Below are 25,000 nucleotides of genomic sequence, written 5' to 3'. Positions count from 1 at the left end.
AACACACAAACACACTACAGGTGTGTTTCTCCTGACGCCGGAGAACCACGGTCAAACTCTGGGTACGAAGATAATTTATGGTTGTGACAGATGCTGCGTTCCTCCTATGAAGCATGCAGGGTGGCTGCCTGCATGTGATTCAAGCCTGGCGAGGGTCTGCGGCTGTGAGAAAACATGAGACTATTTAGGACGTCTAATTCCTTCAAGGCTGTCTACACACACACACACACACACACACACACACACACACACACACACACACACACAGCAGGGTAATAGCAACACATCATGTATCAATAGCATGTGGGCAATAACACATCTTTGACGCAGGTTGTTTTGAAAGTTAAGATGCAACAAAATGTGTCATTCTTTACTAGACATCTGAAGCCGATCTGTGGCTTCAATCTGAAGCAGATGGGTTGGCAAGATGTACTCACTGCTCCCCCCCCCACCCCCCATCACCCCCCCCCCCCCCCCCGGTAAAGTTGTATAGTTCAGTTTTAAATTCCAACTTTAGATAGCGATTACGACAGTACAGGACTGAAAAAGAACACAAGTTGTTTTACTCAGAGTTTAATGGCAATGCTTAAGTAAATGATCAATAGTGCTTCTCCCACACTGCTGCTGCTGTACCCATTAGTGGTGGTTATAAAAAAAAAGAAGCAGTCTCTGACCTATAGCGGTAGCGGCCACCTTGGAAACGAACTCTTAAACACATCATGTTTAAGAGTAAGACCTTCAAGGATAAGTGGGCTTATTGCTATGGTAACGCAGCATCCCACTTTCTATCCGGAGAAGCATTAACCATGTTGAGCACGTCATCTTCCCCAGTGAAGAGTGTGAAAGCTTTGCAGAGATGTTCGCTTTTCATTGCAAGCGAAGATATTAAGGAAATACAATCACCTGCTACAAAAATACATAAATCATGAAATGAAAAATAAATTATTACCCGGTAACTAAATTATGTGAAGTATCGTTCATATATTTAACAAAAATATACAAAACTCACCAAATCATGTATTTGTATATGTTCATGACATACCGTAGATTAGAAATATGTTTAGGACACTGGAAATACATTTTCTTCCTATGTGCCGTTGACAATCCAAATACATGTCCAAGTACATGTACAGTACATGTCCATCCAAATACGTTTTGGGGGAAAGTTCACGCATTTGTCCTTTGTTTTGTGGTTGGTTGACTTTGTTAGCATTCCACACTGAAGCCAAGGAGTATTATTAGCTGCAAGCTGACAAGTTAAAATCAACAGACAAAGACAAATGAAGTTAGCTTCAAGTTCGTTAAGGCTGAATAAATATATAGTAAATATACTTATTACATTTTACTTCGTCTCGCTGGCCAGCCTCCCCTCCCTTCCGTGAGAGAAGTCTGGCTGCACGGAAACAGTCTGCTGGCATACAGTAAGCCCTCCCCTGCTCTACAGCTGCTCTCCCATTGGAAGCGTCGATTTCAGACGCTCCCGGATTTCCGCTCCCCGCTTAAGAAGCTCTGTCATTGGCTCCGACCATGTCAATCAGAGCGGCTTCCGCTCCCTCCTCCCTGTGTGTCGCTGTAAATAGTCCCCTGCCGCCTCAGTGAAAACAACAACGCTAACTAGCTGGCAAGCTAACGGCAGAAACGTACACGCTAGCTCATTGCTACATGCTGAAAATGGCAAGTTGGATTGTTGGAAATTATTTTCCAAGGGCACTGGCGCTAAGCGCCGCCCATCGCAATTCCATAACGTCAGACTCCTCTCACGGAAGGGATACAACAATATTAATATTCATAATGAACGTCCCATTAACCGTATTTATGTGCTAGTGCTTCCTCTGTTAAACCCATCACTGAGCCCACTCTATAAACTGACAGCACAGGCTAGACCACTCTGCTTTGACTGTTATAAACTGACAGCACAGGCTAGTCCACTCTGCTTTGACTGTTATAAACTGACAGCACAGGCTAGTCCACTCTGCTTTGACTGTTATAAACTGACAGCACAGTCTAGTCCACTCTGCTTTGACTGTTATAAACTGACAGCACAGTCTAGTCCACTCTGCTTTGACTGTTATAAACTGACAGCACAGGCTAGACCACTCTGCTTTGACTGTTATAAACTGACAGCACAGGCTAGACCAGTCTGCTTTGACTGTTATAAACTGACAGCACAGTCTAGTCCACTCTGCTTTGACTGTTATAAACTGACAGCACAGTCTAGTCCACTCTGCTTTGACTGTTATAAACTGACAGCACAGGCTAGACCACTCTGCTTTGACTGTTATAAACTGACAGCACAGGCTAGACCAGTCTGCTTTGACTGTTATAAACTGACAGCACAGGCTAGACCACTCTGCTTTGACTGTTATAAACTGACAGCACAGGCTAGACCACTCTGCTTTGACTGTTATAAACTGACAGCACAGGCTAGACCACTCTGCTTTGACTGTTATAAACTGACAGCACAGGCTAGACCAGTCTGCTTTGACTGTTATAAACTGACAGCACAGGCTAGACCACTCTGCTTTGACTGTTATAAACTGACAGCACAGGCTAGTCCACTCTGCTTTGACTGTTATAAACTGACAGCACAGGCTAGTCCACTCTGCTTTGACTGTTATAAACTGACAGCACAGGCTAGACCACTCTGCTTTGACTGTTATAAACTGACAGCACAGGCTAGTCCACTCTGCTTTGACTGTTATAAACTGACAGCACAGGCTAGACCACTCTGCTTTGACTGTTATAAACTGACAGCACAGGCTAGACCACTCTGCTTTGACTGTTATAAACTGACAGCACAGTCTAGTCCACTCTGCTTTGACTGTTATAAACTGACAGCACAGTCTAGTCCACTCTGCTTTGACTGTTATAAACTGACAGCACAGGCTAGACCACTCTGCTTTGACTGTTATAAACTGACAGCACAGGCTAGACCACTCTGCTTTGACTGTTATAAACTGACAGCACAGGCTAGACCACTCTGCTTTGACTGTTTTAAAAGGTTGCCACTGCAACCTTGTGTTTTCCTGAAGGCAGCGAGCCAGAATGCTGTTAAAGTCCAGACTCCAGACAGACATACCTAACTGTTTAAGTGGCATGACACACACACACATCCATTCTGCCTGACCCTTTCTGGACCATTTGCTTTAAAAAAAAGGGAGGTCTGCTTTAGCCCTTGGGGACTGTAGACTGAGATAATGGCTTGAATGTCCTCTTACAGTACCTTAACCCCCCCAACACACACAAACACACACAGGAGATAGCGGTTGATATAGAGCCTTGATGGTCTGACTAAAGCAGTCACAGCGCCCTCAGGTGATAAACTAGACCAACAAGGTGGTTGTCTGGTCTGAACCTGTTAGCCAGCCAGTAAACACGGCATGGACAGAATGTGCTGTGTCAATTTGACCTGTGACCAAGCACTCCGTGTCCAATTCACTGTTTTCAGAACACTCTAATTGGTGAACAGGGTGGATCTCATGTCTTGGAGTTGAGTGCAGCATCCATGGGACGTGCTTCGCAGGTCTGAAAGGCATTATTTATTTTAATTTTATTGATCAGGTTTTTGCAGATTTTCTCCCATTTTCTCCCCAATTGTACTCGGACAGCTCCCCCTGCTGTGCCTGTCACTGCTCCTCTGCCGATCTGGGTACAGGCTTAGACTAGCACAATGCTTCCTCCGATACATGTGGACTCGCCAGGTACTTCTTTTAACCTGATTGCAAGGAGTTTCACCTGCAGGATGTAGCACGTGGGAGGATCACACTATTCCCGCCCAGTTCCCCTCCCCCAGAACAAGCGCCCCGACCGACCAGAGGAGGCTCTAGTACAGCGACCAGGACTCAAGTATTCTGGGAGTTGAACCGGGTCTCCATGGTGGTAGACGAGTGCTTTTACTTCTCCACTACACAGACACCCCTGAAAGGCCTTATGAAATATAGATGAATACTTGAAAAATAGCATCAAGCAAGCGGTTATGTTTCAGCGTCCAGTGATGTCTGAATGCTGTTTCAAAAGCTTTTCCACCCTGACACGAAGGACATTCTGGGTGAAATACTGAATATTTAAACGTTTTTCTTCAAGGGGGTTTAGACCAATGCTATCTGCAGTCAAAATGTAAACTGTGTACTCTGAAACAATCCAAGTGTCTGGCTAAATAGATCAAAGTGCACATCAAACATTGCAAAACCACAGTCAAACATCTTTTCTGCCCTCGGTCTGTTAGCCGCTGTCAGCAGAGGAGGAGAGCTGGAGAGCAACCATCTTGAATTCCTGTTAACAACTTCTAAGTAGTGTGGAGCTGAATCTGTCGTTTTGGCTGCAAAAAAGTCCATCTCTCTCTCTCTCTCTCTCTCTCTCTCTCTCTCATGCTCTCTCTTTCTCTCTCTCTCTCTCACACACACACACACACACACACACACACACACACACACACACACACACACACACACACACACACACACACACACACACACACACACACACACACACACACACACACACACACACACACACACACACACACACACACACAGTTGAATTAAGAGAGGTGTAGAATTTGAGAATCCAATCAGTTCTCTAGGGAGATCCGTGAATATCTGGGATGGGATTTTCACACATACAGGAATGTGCCAGAATGTATTTCACAACTAGTTTCGCACAGTCATTGCATTCGGTGGTTTTCAGCCCCGTTTCTTCATAGCAATTCCAACTGCAGTGGGAACCAGATGGTTTGGCAATTTTAGAGAGTTTTTGTTTTAGGCTGAAAAACAACATCAACAAACCAGGACAGAAATAACATGTTCTGCTCATGGAGGCGCTGTCTGACATAGTTGTGCAAAGTCATGGAAAAGTCATGGACGTTGCAACCCTTCTCTGTCTCTGCCACATACTGTATCTCGTTCCTCTCGCATATTATCACAGTATCTCGCTGTCTCTTGCCCTCTGCTCCGTAGACGCGGTCGGTACTGATGAGGGCACGTCTCCATGGTAACTGTAACCAAGCCCACTGTTGCCTAGACGCAGGGGTTTTGCGACGGGGAGGAGAAGTGCTGATGCCAGGGAGATTCTGTTTACTCACGCCAACTGAGACACGGCTTACACCTCAATAACGCCTCGGCTAGTTTTATTGTAATGGCCTGTTCTGTCGATAGGGTCGATCTTATTTACAGTGTTTAGATTGTGGGCTCAGTGAAGGGGAGAGCAGTGTGTTTGCGTGTGTGTATGTTTGATAGTGCATTTGTCTGGATGTTTAAGTACTCGTATTGCATTTATACAACGTTGTGTTTATTGTAATAGTGCATTAGAGCATTGGCCGATAAAGAAAGGCTTTAAAATGAAATATCGGCATCAGCCCGTAACGAACATTTCTGAAAGGACAGATATGGCATTTTTTACATAACCGAAGTTGAAGTAGTTTTCTTATTTTGCCCAGTGAATGTTACATTTGGAAAAGCATTGTATTTATGTCTGCATCTGGTGGGCCATCAGGAGAAGAGTAGGCATAGTATATATATTTAGTTTTTTTCCCTCCGATTTCCCCCATCTTCTCCCCAATTGTACTTGGCCAATTGCCCCTGCTAGCTGTCCTGGTCATTGCTCCATCCCCTCTACCGATCTGGGGAGAGTCGTAGACTAGCATTATGCTTCCTCCGATACATGTGCAATTGTCAGCTGCTTCTTTACAGCAAGGACTTTCACCCACAGGAGGGAGGATCACGCTATTCCTCCCAGTCACCCCCAGACACGGCCAACTGGGCCTGTATGGACGCCCGCCCAAGCCGGAGGTAACACGGGGGCTCGAACCTGCGACCCTCATGTTGGTAGACAGGGAATCTACCGCTGCTCTACGCCATAAGTAGGCATAATGTGTTAATACCACTACAGGAGAGACTTCATGTTGTCTGAAAGTAGGTGGAAAAAAGATTATATATCACAATTGGCCAAAACAGTTGGAAAATATCGGCATGTCAGATATCGGCAAAGAAAATGCAATATTGTGCATCCCTAGTTAGTGCACATATGGCCATTTGGTGCGAGGGCAGAGGGCAGCCATGTCTCCATCCATCTCCATCCATCTCCATCAGTCCTGCTGCAGCCTGTTCCTCCCAGCAGCTCTATTGTCCTCTTACAGCCACCTGACTCTGAGTGACCTTCACACCCACGCTGCAGCTGATAGACTGACACACTATAGGCACCACAGCATCACAGTGACAGGCTGCCACTGTCTGCACACACACACACACACACACACACACACACACACACACACACACACGCGCGTGCACGCATGCACGCACACACACACACACACACACACACACACACACACACACACACACACACACACACACACACACACACACACACACACACACAATGCACATTCACCTATTGTTCCAGCTTCCACAACAAGAGAAACACCCCTCACAGCCATCCCAGCCAAGATAGCTAGCTAGAACAAGGCCAGAAATAGGCCAAATTACCAAAATTGGTATATAAGTAGTACAATTCGATGCCCCGAGAATTTCCGAATTGGAGCCAACACAAAAATGGTTCTGTAGTGATGAGCTGGCAGTTTCTCTTTCAGCCGTTATAAATAAAGCACGTCTGGGGCACTGAAGAGCAGGGCTCTTTCTCTGTGTGGAGGAGACTGAAGAATCAACACCAACAACAACGTTTTCTCACAGAGCTCATTTATAGTAAAATACAAAATACAGATGGAAAGGCTTAGGTTCCTGAGGACCAACTCACTTAAGAAATTCTCGGCCATTTGGGACCCGTTTCTCGCCTACCTCGTTGAGGTTGGGGGCGACGGGTGATTCGCCAGGCTGGTTTCTCATGGACCCATCATGGATCCCGGGCACAATACCTCTTACAAGCATATAAGCACCTTACGCGACTGGTAGCACGACTTAATATTGAATGTTGGTATGTTTTTTGTTTGTTTGTTTGTTTTTGTCTCACCCCCCCCCCTGTGTCGGAGCCTGTTTGTCTTGTATGTTGTTTAAAAAAAAAAGGGGGGGGGGGGGGGGGGCGAATAGTAAAAGGCAAGAGGAACTGAATTTCCTAAACTTATAGTTGACTGTCATAGATAAGAAAATTGACATTTCATTGATTCTCTAAAAATGGCAGTTTCATTGTATTTTTATACAATGTCATTAAATTTGCCTGTTTTGTACTATACCAGTTCTGGTGCTTTTACACAAACCCCAATGGACAAATCCAACAAAATGACACAGATTGCCTCTTGCTTGTTTTAAACCAGATCTGGGGATTCTGCGGCCCCGGGGGCCAGAACTGGCCCTTATGATGGTTCTGCCTGTCCCAGGAGGTCTGAGACAAACCACCATTTTACTTATGAAGCAAAAAAAAAATCAAATGAGATGACCTAAATTGACTCTTTGGAGGGATTTTCACATCAAATGTATTCTAGTGATAAAACCCCCCCAACCTCCCCCCTTCCCCAACAATCTGGGTGTCTCATGTGGTCCTTTAGGTCCTACCGTCACCAGACCTTCTGGTTGTGTCAGAGTAACTTGTTTAGTTATCATTGTCTGGACCTGATAAGCTCTACATGTTGACAGGCCATCCAGCTGCAATTTACTTAAGCTCTCGATGCCTGTTTGGATTCATTTTGTCGGCAAAGAAAGACAAACTTAAAGTCAACACTCCACCGAGGTGAGGGACAAGTGTGTGTACCTACAGCCCTTGAGTACAGACTAGGACATAAACATGACAACACCAGATAATCCATCCAGAGACAACAGCACCTTCCCACTGTGTCCCCTGTCTGACAGATGCACCGTCCATAAACCTTCTACAGCGACAACTGCTCCCACGAAAGACTCTGGGAATTGAAACGGCTGACAATAAAAACCCTCTGTCTGTCTGCCCGGACGCACGGCTGTCAAATAAATCCGAGGCGGCCGCTCCTCCGGATCCGTTTACAGGGGAGGCGGCGGCCATTTTCAGCTGGCCAAAGACAGATGAGTTGGTTTATGAGAGGGAGCGTTGGGTCCAGATGGCTGGCCGCTGTCCGCCTGCTCTCTACCACAGATTAGTTTTAATTAGCGCAGAGTGCGTAATGGCTGCTCGGCCCTGCACCCGCCACCTAAGATGAATCGGCCAAAATACATAGACACAGTCCAGGATGGTGAGAATGCACGAGGGAGTTGATGTGTACAATACTAGTATGTTGTGTGTGGTGCACATGCGGTGCTTGTGCTGGGGTTCGGGGTTCGATTCCCTCTGTAGATCAATAGAGCAAGGCACCAACACTGTCAGGGTTTGGGGTTCAATTCCTACTGGGTCCCATACAGGCTAAAATGTGTACTGTTATGTAATTGCTGCATATATTGAGCTAAAACCATACCAATGTGTAGCTATGTTAGGGATGCATGATATTGAATTGTTTTTTGTTTTTTTTGTTTTTTGTTTTTTGTTTGTTTGGGGGCCGATATCCGACATGCCTCTTTTGGCCGATGCCAATACTGATATATGCATTTTTTTCCACCTAATTTCGGAGAACATGAAGTCTCTCTTGTAGTGGAATTAACATTATTATACCAACTCTTTTCATGATGGCCCTCTGGCAGATGCAGACACAATGCTTTTCAAAATATACACATTCACTGGGCAAAATAAGAATACTACTTCAACCTACAGTATGTAAAACATGCCATATTTAGTTTTATGTAAACTTTTCTTTGAATCAAAACGGTAAGATTCATCCTACTTAAATCGAACATTTGATTAAAGCCTCATTTTATCGGCCTGTCATATCGGCAGAAATGTTTGTTTCAAGCCAATGACGATATTTCATTTTAAATTGTTTTTCGGTCCAAACACATTGCCGTTATCATCGTGCATCCCTAGCAATAGTGGATGTGATATACTATGTTTATGACTGTAAAGCACTCGCTTTACTACTGGACAGGGCGATAAAATTATGCTTTAATTATGCCCAAATGCTCGATGCTTACATAAATACACAAAAGATATGGCATTTTCTACATAATCTAAGTTGACCTAGTTTTCTTATTTTGCCCAGTGAATTTGTACAATGTTTTGAAAAGCATTGTATTTATGTCTGCATCTGAGTGGGCCATCATGATAAGAGTAGGCATATTAATGTGTGAATTCCAGGAGAGACTTGATGTTCTCTTGAAAGGAACACTCTGCCCATTTTCAACCAGCTTTGTATCATTAGAACATCAGTAGTATATCAGAAAACTGTAAACTGTTTTGAAGTCTGTCATTTAATTTGACAGTTATTGAGTGTTAAAGTGTGGACCAGTGACATCACTGGTCCACACTAACTCAAATTAATAACTCATTAACTCAAATCAACTCTCAATAACTGTCAAACTAGATGAATGACTTCAAAACCGTCATCTAGTTTGACAGTTATTGAGAGTTGATTTGAGTTAATGAGTTATTAATTTGAGTTAGTGTGGACCAGTGATGTCACTGGTCCACACTGCGCATACAGTATATCAGTATCGGCTAAAAGAGTTGTAAAATATCGTCATATCAGATATTGGCAAAAAAGAAAATCTAATATTGTGCATCATTAGCTATGCTGGATGTGATATATGTTTCAATCCACACAGACTGTAAAGCAGGACTCTGCTTACCTCCACAAGACTGCCACTCTTCCACAGGACTAGCTGGGGCTGGGCTAATGGGATTATGTGTGTTGGAAGCCCTCGTAAATGAAGTCCCCGGTGAGGAGCGGGGAGCCCCAGCCTCCCCTTAACCCTCTTTAAAGCCTGTCACACAGGCACACTAAAGACTGCACCAGATCTGGCCCAGCCTCCCCTTAACCCTCTTTAAAGCCTGTCACACAGGCACACTAAGGCTGCACCAGATCTGCCCAGGCGCGTATAGGAGCTGTGCTCAGGCCGCTCGCTCGCTGGCTGATGTAACAGGGATGGCATTTCCCTTTGTTGTCGCGTATACTGAGAATTCATATTCATCATTTTCTTTCGATGATTTCTGAGGCCGTTTGGCTTTATTGCGTTGTACACTTGAGACAGACGCGGGAGATGAAGGGCACGGGGTCGCATGCGAAGCCGCAAAATCAGACGCTTGGGTTAGTCACATGTCTAACAGATGCAAGTCTCCACTATGAGGAATATCATGCAGTCTGTAGAATTACATGTTTATTGTATAATCAATCAATATGACACTGGTTTTCTATGGGAATCCCTTATGCTGTGTAACATCTGGATTAGATTCAACAACACAATTATGGACAAATATCTCCTTCTTCCTCTTCTTCCTCTTCTGAGTAGTAGTAGCAGTAGTAATAGTCGTAATAGTAGTACCGGTAGTTACTTTATATCATGGAATGTCGTGAAAACTTTCGAAATTAAAGATTTTAAATATCACCACAAAATATTGACTATTGATGGAGTCAGTCCAGAAATATCAGTATCAGCCTCCAAATAGCCATATTGATCGAATCGTCCTACTGTACATGGTAACCACTTTAGCCCTCAACGGCAGCGCGTTAGACACCCAGTCATCAGTTTAAATGAAAAAAAGCTCTGATCTCCTCTTCTCCACCTGCTCTCAAACGCTGAATACATACACACTGCTAAGATTAGTTTCTTGCCTCACCTTGTCACAAATCAGCGTTAAAAGTAGGGCAACGATATGTTTTTAAGTCGGCTACAATACAGTTGCACAAACCAGGACTCGTGTTGCAACAGCGCTGTGCTGCGAATCCTCAGAAGGCGAGTGTACCGAGTGAAGCTGACACTCCTCTTACATCCCAGGCTTTCACAACCGGTTCAGAGCAGCTGCTCAATGTCAACGCTGTAGTTCTACCTGCCTGTTTCTCTGTTGTATCATACGCCTCTCTCACGCTTACTGACAGGCTGCATCTCTAACTTTTCCCCCCCAGAAATGTGAGCTCGGACGGGGCAGAGGCCCGGCGCAGACTGAGGGAGTGCGAGGGATTGGTGGACGCCCTGCTCCACGCCCTCCAATCGGCTGTAGGGAAGAAAGACATGGACAACAAGGTAGGACAACACATGTGTCTTGTTTACACACTGAAACGTGGCCTGATATTTGATAATAGTTTTTTTTTTGTCAGGGAGCATATACAAAAAACATTAAACCCCATAGGGGTTGTAACAGATTTAGCCATAGGCTCATTTCCATCCATAGTGAATAATAATAGTGAATATCACTCACTTCTATCGCAATATTTCCTCCCCGTCTCTCCCCTTGCCTGTAGTCGGTGGAGAACTGCGTTTGTATCATGAGGAACCTGTCCTACCACGTCCACAAAGAGGTGCCGGGGTCGGAGAAGTTCCAGGAGCCGTCCACGCTGCAGCAGGCCCCAGGCTCAGCGGGGCCACAGAGGAAGAAGAAGGACGACGCCGGCTGCTTCGGAGGCAAGAAGGCCAAAGGTGAGGAGGGGGGAAACCATGACAAACAAAATGACGAGCACTGGAGGAGTTTTGTTCCACAGTGGGATTTCTACCATGAATAAAACATTAACACCTGTTCTTACAAAATGGCTGAAGGGATAATACATGAAGCCACCTTCAGTCTTTAGTTGTTAGTTAGTCTGGATCCCTGCAGTGTTTGGATATTGAATGATAATCTTCAGGTAATGATGTTGTTGTTTTCCCCCCAAAATGGATGCCGGTTTGGACAAATGAATGGTAGAGGCTGCATATAGAGTTATTATACACCTCATTAGTGACTGTTTGCGCCTTTTGTTTCCATCACACCTGTAGAAACTGAAATGAACTGGAGGTTAGAGACCAGATCGTTTATTGAAAATAATTGACGACAGAGATGCCAGACAAATATTTGATTACAACTTTTTGCACATATCTTACCTCTTCCATTTGTGATGAATATTTACTTGTTACCCATAGTTTGTCATAGTTAACTTTTGTGTTTTTTTTATATTTTATTTTTAACTAGAAACTGACTTCTTGTTACTGATACATCTGATCAAATGTGTGTGTAGATAATGTCAGCTTGTTGGTGAGCTGGCTAATCAGAATATGTGGTCAGCTATCACTATCTTGTTAAGACATCTGATTGGCAAAATACTTCACATTATAGAATAGAACAGTAGTAGTTACACATTAACATTGACACAAGTTAACTTGTTGACGAAGCTAAAAACCAACTGTTTTTTACATTAACAAAGCTAAACTAAACACGTCTCGAGCTCCAGCTCAGAGTGCTTTGGAGCAGGTCTTAAAGACAGCACTGTGTTTACTGTGTTATAGTACCCTAAATTTGGATCAGAGACCATTCACTTTTAGCTATAATGAGACTATATGGAGCCACACCTTGTATGTTTTTCAGGTATCTCTCTTTTCCTGTCCAGGCTGTGTGGATTTAGACTTTATTTGCACATAGCCTGTTCTATAATGGACCTCCATGATGGCGCCATCTGCAGTTGTCAGGAGGTCTTCTGACACGACTGCCTAGTCTTTATTGGTCCTCCTAAACAGATGTGCCATTTGTATATGTTAGCAGTCTCTTAATCAGCAGCCCTCCCGGGCTATTAGCTAAACGACACCGTTATCTCTCCTCCGCCATACAACAATAATGGCTGCCATTAATCAGTCAGCCAATGAGGGGTGACCCACAAGCCAGCGACTCTTGACCTGTAACGACCCGTCGGCGAATCCCGTCGGGTTCGGGGCGTCGCGACAGCACAGAAGCTTATATATGTATGCTATACAGATTTATAGAGAAACCAATTACCCACATGAATGCTTCCACACACACACACACACACACACACACACACACACGCTCATTGAGTAATGAGACGTGTTTAGCTGTTCCAGGCCCTGAAGGTATCCTCTGAAAGGTTTAGAAACATTACACGTCCCGATGAAAGAGCGTAGCGGCAGGTAGTTAAGCAACACTGAATTGGCCATACACTTATTCTCCCAAGTCATTTGTTGCCTTAAGTAGGCTAAGTTTGCCCCCCCAGTTTGATGCCACCCTGGGTATAAAATATACCATTGTGATCAACACACGCTGGAGGGCTCAAGCTTTGTTTCAGCTAATGAACGCGTCTGATTCGTGGCTATACGAGGGATCAGCCAAGCAGCAGTTTGGTAAACAAACCGCGTCACTGGGTGGCAACGGCACTGGAACCCTATGGAGCCTGAGTTTGACCGTCTGACTCTAGCCGACTGACCGTGTTTACAATTTAAAAACTGCGACAGTTCACACAACTTTAACACGACGTGCATATATTATACATCAAACTCTTGAGCTAATTCTGCTCTCACTCAGAATGTCAGAATATAAGCGATGCAATGTATACTTCTTGAGATATTAACGTTTGTTTGGCACAACTCATACTAGTTAACTGCCGCGGATTTACGCATTTTTGGGTGGCAGCGACATCACGCTGATTCGTCCTATAATTCTCATCTCTCTAAAGCACATGTCTACTCTGCCCACACCCTGTCTTTAATGATACAAACGCTAGTGGCATGTCCTGATGTCTCTGGCCTCTGCCCTCCTCGCTCTGACTGTGCAGAGTGGGAATAACTCGTAACAGTGTAGGGCCACTTCCTTTCTTTCTTTATGTCTATCTATCTTTCTGTCTTGCTTTCTTTCTTTTGTTCTGTCTTTCTTTCTTTTTCTAGATTTGTTTTGCTCTTACCCTCTTGATTCCTCTCTCTCTCTCTCACTCTCTCTCTCTCACTCTCTCTCTCTCCAATAATGGCATCCCACTGATGCCAGCTGAGCTCTTTGTACAACACCTATGGACTGTGAATGGCTTCCTATGTTGCCTCTTTTTGACCTAAACATTTTTTATCTGTCATCTCCTCTCTTTATCTTTACCTTAAGATGACTCCTTTACTTTGAGTTTTTTTTTAACTGTTCACATGTATTACCCTGTTAGCCTCTTAATCCCCACATGCATGCACACACACACACACACACACACACACACACACACACACACACACACACACACACACACACACACACACACACACACACACACACACACACACACACACACACGCACACACCTTTTTCACCATGACTCTTGTGTCTTCTCCCTGCGTTTGTGTCTCTTGGCATTGCTGCTGCTTCCTTGGCTAACTATAGAGGAATGGTTTAATCAAGGTGAGTGTTTCTCTCCCCCTCCTCTGTCTCTCACGTCACCCCCACCCCGCCCACCCCGCCCCGCCCTGACAATGTCATCCCCATATATCAGCAAATCCATATATGGTCTAACCCTTAGGCACCATAAAGGTGTAAGCTTCCTGTAGCTTGTTTCCTGAAGGGAAGTAGTGGCTCAGTCCCGAGGGAGCGCTTCATAACTCCTTCCCCCTCCCTCCCATCACCGTACATTTCAGTTCCATCCAAGAGTCTAGCTGAGGAATCTGCCTGTCTGTCTGTCTGTCTGTCTGTCTGTCTGTCTGTCTGTCTGTCTGTCTGTCTGTCTGTCTCTCTACACTGTCCCATGTCTGTCTCTCTACACTGTCCCATGTCTGTCTCTACACTGTCCCATGTCTGTCTCTCTACACTGTCCCATGGGCATGGCCATGTGCATGAGAGATGACCATTAGCCAGTTGGCTCCGTCTGTAGTCGCCCCACCCCCACTCCATGCTCCCCTTCCATTGCATTATTCAAAGTGTTTGCCAGCTCAGGAAGCACTGCTGTTACGTTGGAAACGTGTGTGTGTGTGTGTGTGTGTGCGTCACTGGCGCCGGAACAAGGGGGACATGGGGACATTTTGTCCCCCTTAAAATTTGGTCCCCCTAAAATTTTTTTTTTTTTTTTTTTTTTTTTTTTTAATCTGAGGGGGCAACTGCCCCTGACGCTTAGAGCCCACTTTACACTGTTTACACAGCCTGTGATGCTTGTTAAAGCCATGATCGTTGTGGGATTATTACACCTGAGACAGACAGACCCAGGGATCAAATTACAGAGAGCCCACTTTACACTGTTTACACAGCCTGTGACACTTGTTAAAGCCGTGATCATTGTGGGATTATTACACCTGAGAGACAGACAGACCTGGACTCTGTTTGCACTCACTGTCATTGGCTGCTGCTATAATCGTATACGGTTATTGTTATTTTATTTTTGTGTTGAGATGACAAGTTTTGCACTGTGTTTCGAAGTGATAATAATAATAATAAGTTCAGTGTTTCTGCCTGTGTTGCTGTCTGTTGTAGTGTAATTGTAAAATTACCTAAAGGGAGAGCAGGTCACCAAGTGAGTGAGAAAAGAAGAAAATACTGAATAATTACATCACTACAGTATAATCCTAATGTTAATTTAAAATTAGATATTCCTCTAAATATGGCTAAAAATCATCCAGACGTTCAAAAAAACATATTTTTTTCTTGCCGGCGCCCTGACGGGAGCCGGCAAAAAAACATTGAAAAAAAAAAATTGACAAAAAAAATAAAAATGTCCCCCTAATTGCAAACTCGTTCCGGCGCCACTGGTGTGCGTGTGCGTGTGTGTGTGCGCGTGCGTGTGCGCGTGTGTGCGTGCGTGTGGTCTTGTACTTGTATATCTTTTGGTTTAGATGCCAAATCATCTCTTTGAACATACTATTGTCTGATAGCCAATACAGTAGCCATTGTGGATAGTATACAGTATGTGTCATATGTAATGTGTGTGTGTGTGTGTGTGTGTGTGTGTGTGTGTGTGTGTGTGTGTGTGAGTGTGAACCTTCATGCTAAAGCTGCAGCGATTAATCGATTGATTAGTTGTCAACTATTAAATTAATCACCAACTATATTGATAATCGATTAATTCGGTTTGAGTAATTCTTAAATATATTTTTTTCTTTCAAAATCCTGTGATTCCAGCTTCTTAAATGTGAATATTTTCTAGTTCCTTTACTCCTCTATGACAGTAAACTGAAGATCTTTGTGTTGTGGACAAAACAAGACATTTGAGCATGTCATCTTGGGCTTTGGGAAACACTGAATGACATTTTTCACTATTTTCTGACATTTTATAGACCAAACAACTAATTAACAGATTAACAGATTAATCTGCCGGTTACAGATTAATCGACAGTTAGTTAGTTGCAGCCATACTTCATGCTTCCTTGTGTGCGTGCTTGTGTGTGAGTGGTGCGATGCTCTGACAATGGTCTTGAATAGGGTTAGACTGATATCAGTTTGCCAATATCTTGACCTGATATTGGCCTTTCAATTAAAAATCAGATATTGATATTTCAGTATTAAAATGGTCAAACTGAAAGATATCTTCCTGTATCGGCCTAACCCTACTGTCCAGTACACTGTCAGTTGAGCTCTGGTTGTCTGGCACATGACACTAACATGGTCTTCCTGCCTCTCTCCTCTACCCAGGCAGAAAAAACGGTGAGAACGACAAAAACTACGACACGTTGGATCTGCCCAAGCGCACGGAGCCGTCGAAAGGTAGGTCCCCCCATCTGTCAAGCCAAACACCCCCTTATACTGTAGGCTCTTTTCACAGCAGCCATCATGCGCTGTCAAAGCAGGGCAATCACAGGTGTAACCAATACTTTTTTAAATTATTTTATTTTATTTTACTTTGTTTTGTTTCATTTTATTTTATTTTATTTTATTTTATTTTATTTTATTTTATTTTATTTGCACATATTTACAAAATGAAAACAACACGATAATGTGTGGGTAGAGACAGGAAACCCTAGGTGGGCTTATACAGGGTCTCTACCTCAGTAATAAAACAATATCAATAATAATCCATACAAAGCCTACAATATAAACAAAAACAAGCGAAAAGAAACAAGCAAACAATAAATAATGATGAACACATTAATGACGGTTTCATTCGATGTAGGCGTTCCAGTGCCCGGGCCCTCATTAATGTTATTGGTTACACCTGTCTCAAAAGGCGACTGCTGTGAAAAGGGTCCATTAGCTAGACGGAGACTAACTGGGACTGGAGATGACTCTCCTCATCAGATGTCGTCCCACCAGGCACGGAGGGGGACATTTCTCGGGGTCTTTGATGAACATGGCGGAGGAGAGATCAGTGTGATTTGTTTGATGCGAGCAAACGTCGGACGTGGCCGACAACAAATGATTGTGAGGCATGTAGCTTTCTTTGTGTCCCTACTGTGACAGTGGACTAATGGCGCGTTGTCAAAGCAACAACGCTGTGACCCTTTTGTTCGTCGTGGCTTCCATTGATGTTGAGACAGTGGAACGGTGTGCCGCGATACAATAGGAAACAAACAGCGGCGTTTCATCCTGTTCTTCTCAGATCTATCACGTTTGCCGTTGAAGGACAACTATTGTAGATGCAGCTATCCCAGTCCATCGCCTTGTACTGTGCTATAAATCATTGGTGACCACAGAGCCTACTGTCTCATACGCCACAACAACGCAGCTTTTGTGTCTCAACCGTACCTTGGATCAGTGTTGTCGCATGATGATGATGTAGAATACAATGCGCTTCAAAGCTGGATTGACTCCCTGTTTTGTCAGCGGGGGCGCAATGACTGTGTCTGATTCACTCGTTTCAGAGTCTTCATATTGAGACTGAGGTGCAAATGGAAAATATTGTGTTTTGTCTTTGCAAGATATTTGGCCCTGATATAGCGGAGGTTGTGCTGAAACAAGTCCACTGGACTGGACTTCATGTCACCTAGCTAGGGGAATGGAGAAGTGATGGTGATGATGACACTGTGAGAGGAGGACAGAGAGGTTGACACTGAGGTCACACTGTATAGGAGGTGTAGACTGTAGTTGTGCTATTGAAGAGCTGTATGGATGGCCCGCTATGGGGAGAATACATAACTAGAATTATGACAATTTAACAGAGAAATACACTCCAAAGAGCATATTGAGAGGAATGAGGAGGGGAACTGATTTCTCCTCGTTTCAGCTTGTTTGCTGCTTTCCTCATTTCGGTGTGTCCCACTGGCATGCTTTCTTTGCTTAGCTGCCGTGTGCTACGCTAACGCTAGCATATTGCATCAAAGTAATGGCAAAAAGTAAGGTAACTTTATTACAGTGAAAAATACACCATGTGGAGCTTTGAACAGCAGAAAAAGAGCTTTGTCCCCAGACCCTGTAGTTGGTTATAGCAATGGAATGCGTGTGTGTGTGTGTGTGTGTGTGTGTGTGTGTGTGTGTGTGTGTGTGTGTGTGTGAGAGAGAGAGAGAGAGAGGGGGGGGGAGGCTGTCCATCTGTCAGGTGGCGTCTGTGGAGTTTGCGTTGCACTTGCAGCGCAGCCTTATGGGGCTATTTACACATCAGCAGCACCCTCATCAGCATCTAGTGTCAGGCACTCAAAGTCAATACCACTTCCTGGTTGACTGTTAATTAGCGACATTAACAAGGCAAAGTGGGCTCTCATTGAACTAGATCACAATTAATTGCAGCACTTTTCCCGGGGTAAAGCCCATTCTGCCTCTTTTTTTTCCATCGCTCCTCAAGTCAAGGAAAGCAGATGAGCTTGAAGGATGATAATGAATGTTTTCCACTCACTGGCTTTCAAGCTGAGACCCTCTGAGTCTCTATAGCAGCTACTTTGTGCCAATTACTACATTACACACATGTGGGAACAACACCTGTCACAGTTTGGAATCTAGAGAAAACAATTATCATTATAGGCCTAAATGCCATGCACGGTCTGTGTGTGTGTGTGTGTGTGTGTGTGTGTGTGTGTGTGTGTGTGTGTGTGTGTGTGTGTGTGTGTGTGTGCGTGTGTCACACGCGTGAACGTTGTGGAAAGCACTCAGCGTTTCCTATGCACAGACAGACAAATCATATGATGTTTATTAGCCGGACACACAGAGTGAACAGAGACAGCACAGTGCATGGATAATAACCGTAATCACCAATGCAAAATCCACATAGATATTTTAAAGCACATTTAAATATTTTATCCTTTGGGGAGGAGGGGGGACAAAAAAATGTCAGAGGTGAAACCTCCGGTGACTGTAGAGCTCTGAAAGTCACACACCTGGTTTGTTTGTTTGTTTGTATGAAAATGCAAGTTTGTGTTGATTCAGTGTGCACCCCACCGCCCCTAACACGCACGCACACACACACACACACACACACACACACACACACACACACACACACACACACACACACACACACACACACACACACACACACACATCCCCTGGTCATCTGTGGACAATATGCAGTGAGCAGGCAGCTCTTTTTGGGCGGCGATGGCTGAGGGCGATATGGGAGATTACATGTGTATCAGTGCTGATCTGTTGTCAAACAGAGAGAGGTCATCGCTGGGACCAGCCTGGACCTCGCCTAGTAGGCAATGATTAATCTGTTTGTGTGTGTGTGTGTGTGTGTGTGTGTGTGTGTGTGTGTGTGTGTGTGTGTCTGTGTGTGTGTCTGTGTGTGTGTGTGTCTGTGTGTGTGTGTGTGTGTGTGAGAGAGAGAGAGAGAGAGAGAGTGAGCAAGGTAGACCGAAAGAAAGATAGTTCAAGGCTAGAGCTGGGTATTGGTTCAAATTTCAAGAATCGATTCGATTCCGATTCACAAGGTTGCGAATCGATTAATTTCGATTCGATTCGATTCGATTCGATTCGATTCCGATTCGATCAATTTTCAATATTGATTTGGTTAGTGATACCAAAACGTGGTTTTTGAGCTGTACCCTATATTACATGACTGTCCAGTTATGTAACACAGGGGTTTCCAACCAGCCAAGTAGATACATGGGGAAAAAAGTTGCAGACCTGTTGTCAATTTTAATGGTTTTAGTTACACATATATTTACTCACCACGTGGTGACAAAGGGTAAATAACAGCCTTTATATCTGTCAATAAAGACACTTTCACAATTATGCACAGTGATTTGATTTCAGCCTATATAATTTCTAAAAGTAGATATTAATAATGATCAAACATTTCCATTCATGTAGCCTACAGTATTTATGTTTTTGTTTCAACTACAAACATAATTAAACGTCAACTTGAAACTATGTTTCAACTACCACACACAGCACAATATTTTAGCCTGTTTAGTAAAAAAAAAAAAAAAAAAATTAATAAAAAAAAAAAATCGATCTCTGGACATATGAATCGATAATCGAGGATTAAAATGAAAATCGATTAAAAATCGGAGAATCGATTTTTTGAACCCAGCCCTATTCAAGGCCTAATGTGTCTTTCTGGTGTGCGTGATTACAAGTAGGGTTTGACCGATGTGCGGTTTTTGAAGGCCGCTCTTGATGAATTTAATTGATGTGGTCGAAAGAAAATGTGACCATTTTCATGCCAAAAACTATAAGGACTCAGTTTCCCCTATACAACTTAATTCTTACCAGCCTAAAGCCTATGAAACAGCATATAGACCATAATGGGACAGTAAAAGCATTGAAAGCCAAACTAATGAAATCCTTTGAGGTGGGTTAGCTGCTCCTTTGAAGCTGCTGACCTCATAAGAATAAGAATGATAAAAGCGTATTGACAAGCTGTGGTCAGTGAGGAAAGCCCATCATATTGGAGGTGGACGGCACTGACTGGCTGCTATCCAGTTTTGAATGAAAGGCCAGTACAGTGTTGGCCTCATATATCTCTAAGCATGAGCCTAGTTACAAGGCACACATGCACTTTTACAACATATCATATCAAGACACTGCAGACGAAGGCTAGAGATATACTTGCTTTTTAGCTATGCATTTGTATTCGGGTCGTGCACGTCCTATCCAAATTAGCACTACGTGTATGCTCCGAACGGATGCAGGATACGCCAGGCAGCCATCATGCGCACGTGAACATAGACATAAATAATATGGACGTAGCTATCCCATTAAATGTCTCCTCCCTGGCGGAGTTCAAACGTTGGCTGTCACCATCTTGATTTTTCGTCAGCAGAGTGGTAGAGAATGGGTTGAGTCCTCCCACAGCTCACGTGAGATGGGAGTTTCGCCAGAGCCGCAGCTCCGCCTGCTATTGGTCCGTGACTGATCGGCAAGCTGCGCGATCACTGGACAGGCGATCTGTCAATCACCCCCTTTTCTATCATCTATTTTACTCCAAACGGGCGAGTTATATAAAAAACGACCTCCCTACAGTTGTTATGAAAAGGTGAAATTAGCTATATAGACCAAAACCGTGTTTCGCCCCTCACTGGAAAGATGTTTAATCCTGTTACAAAGTCAGGCATTTTAACATGGGGGGAATGCCTACTTCCCCACGACGCATAGTGGCCATTCGAGGAACTACACCTTTTCAATTAACTTCCGCATCATCAGAGGGAAGGGGGTGGGCTTGCCCACTGACGTGAACGCGTAGCTAAAGGCAAGTCGTTAACATCGCTAACTGGATAGCGAGTTTTCCGCTCAGTCAGTGATCCCGTCTTGCCAGTCAATTAGCTAGCTTGCTTCTTCGCACCTAGTTGATTAGGTGGCTACTTTGTCCGCCCTAACTGATTAGGTGGCGATTTTGTCAGCGCAGTTGCACTATAAAGGGAACCTATTGCAGGCAGATACATCATTAGAGAAGTCCAGAGAAGTTACGGGCTGTGCATTATTCATGGCGCCCTGCAGGACAGTGCTGCAGGAGGAGAGAGGCAGCGCCGGAACAAAAGTCATTAAGAAGTGTGGAGAAAGCAGGCTTTTCATTAAGGAGCCGCCCCCGACATGATGAAACACTCTCCCCGCACTTAATTGAAACCACAGCGTAAACCTTTTGATTGGGGAAAGGTCAGGTGAGTGGAGGAGAGAGAAAGAGAGAGAGAGAGAGAGAGAGAGAGAGAGAGAGAAGGAAAGAGTTAGTTTGAGGTGAGGAGCTGGTAAGTGCACATTCATGGATGTATTAAAAGAGCTGGATAAGAGATTGAAAATGGCCGCCCATTCATTTGAACGTCAGCTGTTCGCCAGCACATGCAGCAGTTTGAAGGGGTTTTTCTTCCTGGTTTACTTCCGTGATGTGCGGCTCATGTTCATGCGCAGTAGCGCCTGGTGTTGTATCGCAAATGGGTGACCACCAAAACGTGTGACCTCATTGCTTCTTCTTATGGGGAAAGAATCGATTATTTCACCATTTCTGACAGCAGCGGCCGGGATATGTGACCCTCAGGGGCGTAGTTGAGGGTAAACGCACCTCTTTAAAATGAGGCACTTATTTTCAGATCAACTGTTTCAATCAATGATGGGAAACATTACAATTAAATTCAAAATACTTTATTAGTCCCTGGAGGGGCAATTTAAGGACTCACCTTGGATACCCCTGAGTTTTACAGCTGCTTCCTTCCTAATGTACTGTATGTGGATGGGGAAAAGTATTTTTGGGCCACAGGGCGTCGCGTGAGTTGCAATACCGAGCTTGGCCACAATGACAAAATTTGCTTAAAGGCTGAGACCTGATGCCTGGTGACTGTGTATACAGTATGTTTTGTTTGTACAGTACAAACCTCACGCTCCTCTCTCTCTCGCCTGCGTTGTTGTCAGAGCGGTGTCACGACGGAGCCGAATGAAAGCGCCTCACATCCTCTCGAGGTGTGTGGGTGTGTTTTCAATGAGCTCCAGGTACAAAATGCTCAGATCCCGCTGTTTGCTGAGGCGGCACTGTTTTGACCTTGACGGATGAAGAAGGCGCGTTTTGGGCTTTTCTAGCCAAGCTCAACGAAACCGTTTGATTCTGGAGATTTAAGGTGACTTTATTTGCCATTTTCAACGGCGTAACTTTAAGGTACCTCTTGCACATGTACCTGCAACTACAAGATGTGCATTTTATGTAGCTCAGGAGAGATCTCGGGTTCCGTGCCTCCTGGCCTCACTCAAAAGGACTTGTGGTGAAGATATAAACATGATATTGTCTATTAGAAATCTGATAAATATACCTTTGTTATGATGAAGGTCTGGCTTTGCCCACAGCTAGTCCAAGTTGATAGATCAGTCTAATTCTCATGCAGCCTTTTGGTCAGATTCAATATAAGTATGCATATCAGCCTAACATTAGGGAGTAGGGATTCAACTAGCAAGTGTTCTGTTATTGGTCACCTTTATATCTACATCTAGGCCAGCAAGCTCCCCATTACTGTTTCTGTGAACAATAAGCTTTCAAAACGTTCTACTTGAAGGCTGTTTCATCTGCCAGAGCTTATTCTCACTGTGATGAATCCATTCATCAAGTTGTTTGTCATTTCTAGTGGGGCTGACTAATCAAAAGTGCATTTCAATAATGAGAGACGAGTAAGAAGGTTCAAATAAACTTTAATGATACAATAAACAAATTAGTTTTGGTGTATGACTCCATGATATGATGACGCTCTTCCCGAGATGTGAGAGGAGGGCGTCAGCGACGTATCCACCTTATTTTTGGTGGCCATTTTGCCTTACGTTAACTATGGGTTCTATTTCCGGTGTAACCAATTTAGATAATCCCCAGCCCCCGACAAAAAACACGTCTAGAGGATTTTACCCTTTTACAGCAGAGCCATTCTGCTCTGCGTTCAGGTGCTGGGATAACGTAATGCATTGTGGGTAGTCGGCTACTAACTGTGGCTAATGTTAGCGGCTAGCTAGCTATGTTACATGGCAGTAAAACGCCACCAAATTGATTTAACTTTTAACCATTTCGAGTAACACACATTTCGAGTTTCCATACGGACCTCCAGCGTTGGTTAGTTGTTTATAACGTGACTATATTTATAACTTTTATAACGGACTCCAGCTTCCGGTTTATAATTCGGGTCGCGGCAACAATGAGTCACGCTAAACCGGACCTTGTACCCACGATTCTTTTTTACAGTGGGGCATTCAAAAATAAGGTGGATAGGATAGAGAATCCCCCCAAAGGGAATTCTTCGGGAGTCATGACGTCGGTGGTGGCAGGGGAGGAGGTGGGGCGAAACAACTGCGTCAACGGCGATCACAGCAGCTGTGTGGCGACAACACAAGTGAGGCGTAACAACAAGGTGTACACTCAACCGCTGAGGTGATTGGCTCAGCGGAAAAGCGAGGGAAAGGAATGGCTTGAGCTGATTGGCTATTGCCAGAGAGGGAAAGCGTGGGTGACTTTGAATGGACAGGGCAGAGGCATGAATGAAAGGGGGCGTGCATAGCAATGATGAGTTTGGCGTTGGCTGGGAGGTAGTCTTCATTATTGAAATGAGTCTAAGACATCACTAAATCATGCTAATTAGTCTTAATCGTTATTAGGGGGAATCTCACTAAGCAATACATGGCTTGTGTAGAAAGCCCTCTCGCTCTCTATCTCTCTCTCTCTCTCTCTCTCCCTCGCTCTCTCTCATTCCTCTTGCTCTCTGCCACTCGAGTGCTCTCTGCGTTCCTGGGAGATTTATGTGCTCGTCCTCCGCCGAGCAAACGCGGGCCGAGCAATTGAGAAAATAGCGGCGTTTACCCGAGACGACACCCGTGTGCCAACGAGACGACAACCGTGTGCCGCGTCTTACTGCTTTTGTCTTGCAAGCTGAGCATTTAATTTGGAGGGAGGTCTTAGCGTTGACAAACATCACTAGCGCAAGCTGTTATGTATTGCCTTGTATAAGCCGGTTGATATCCCTCTGGAGTTTCTCTGTTTGTTGTAATAACACTGAGTGTTTTGCTATGGGAGGCATCTCTGTCTCTGATGCATCTCGGCTCTTGAAGTCTGAAAAGTGAGGAGGCGCAATTGAATTACGGAAAAGCGCTACAGGATCATTCTTTGCCTCTGTCGTTTGTCGCTGCACATCGGGGAGAAATATCTCACTTAGTGGCTCTGTGGTAACAATGTGATTCTTCTTCTCCTCACTGCAATATATCTCTGTGTCTCCACGGCGAGAAAAAAAAAGAGCCGCCGTCCCGCCTAAAGGCACGGCGAACATCCTGTCGCAGCGAGCAAACACGTTCGAGCGGATCCATTTTTCAAGATAAAGCATCTTTGCATCATTAAGCGCTGCCGAGCCTGCCTCAAAGTGGCGCAGTCCAAGTGGGAAGGAAAGTTTTTTGGCCTGTTCCGCGCCGACATTATGCCCTGAGTTTAAAGTCGAAGTTCATGAATAATTTACCGCAGCGC

At 44.4% G+C, this 25,000-nt stretch overlaps 1 protein-coding gene across 1 annotated transcript in view; it reads left to right on the top strand.

Moving 5' to 3' along the window:
• arvcfb (ARVCF delta catenin family member b) overlaps positions 1–25,000 on the top strand; it is a gene marked incomplete at its 5' end in the record, with an annotated part of 166,718 nt that overhangs the window by 101,822 nt on the left and 39,896 nt on the right. Inside the window, 4 exons of the mRNA XM_083643878.1 lie at positions 10,913–11,030; positions 11,249–11,423; positions 14,122–14,143; positions 16,358–16,425. Of these exons, the coding sequence (XP_083500004.1) occupies positions 10,913–11,030; positions 11,249–11,423; positions 14,122–14,143; positions 16,358–16,425 (383 nt within the window). The remainder of the gene's footprint in view (positions 1–10,912; positions 11,031–11,248; positions 11,424–14,121; positions 14,144–16,357; positions 16,426–25,000) is intronic.

Source organism: Poromitra crassiceps (genome assembly GCF_964638095.1).
Source record: "Poromitra crassiceps genome assembly, chromosome: 10".
Lineage (NCBI taxonomy): Eukaryota > Metazoa > Chordata > Actinopteri > Beryciformes > Melamphaidae > Poromitra > Poromitra crassiceps.
Note: the sequence above shows the minus strand (reverse complement) of the source record. Positions and strands in the feature narration are given on the sequence as shown.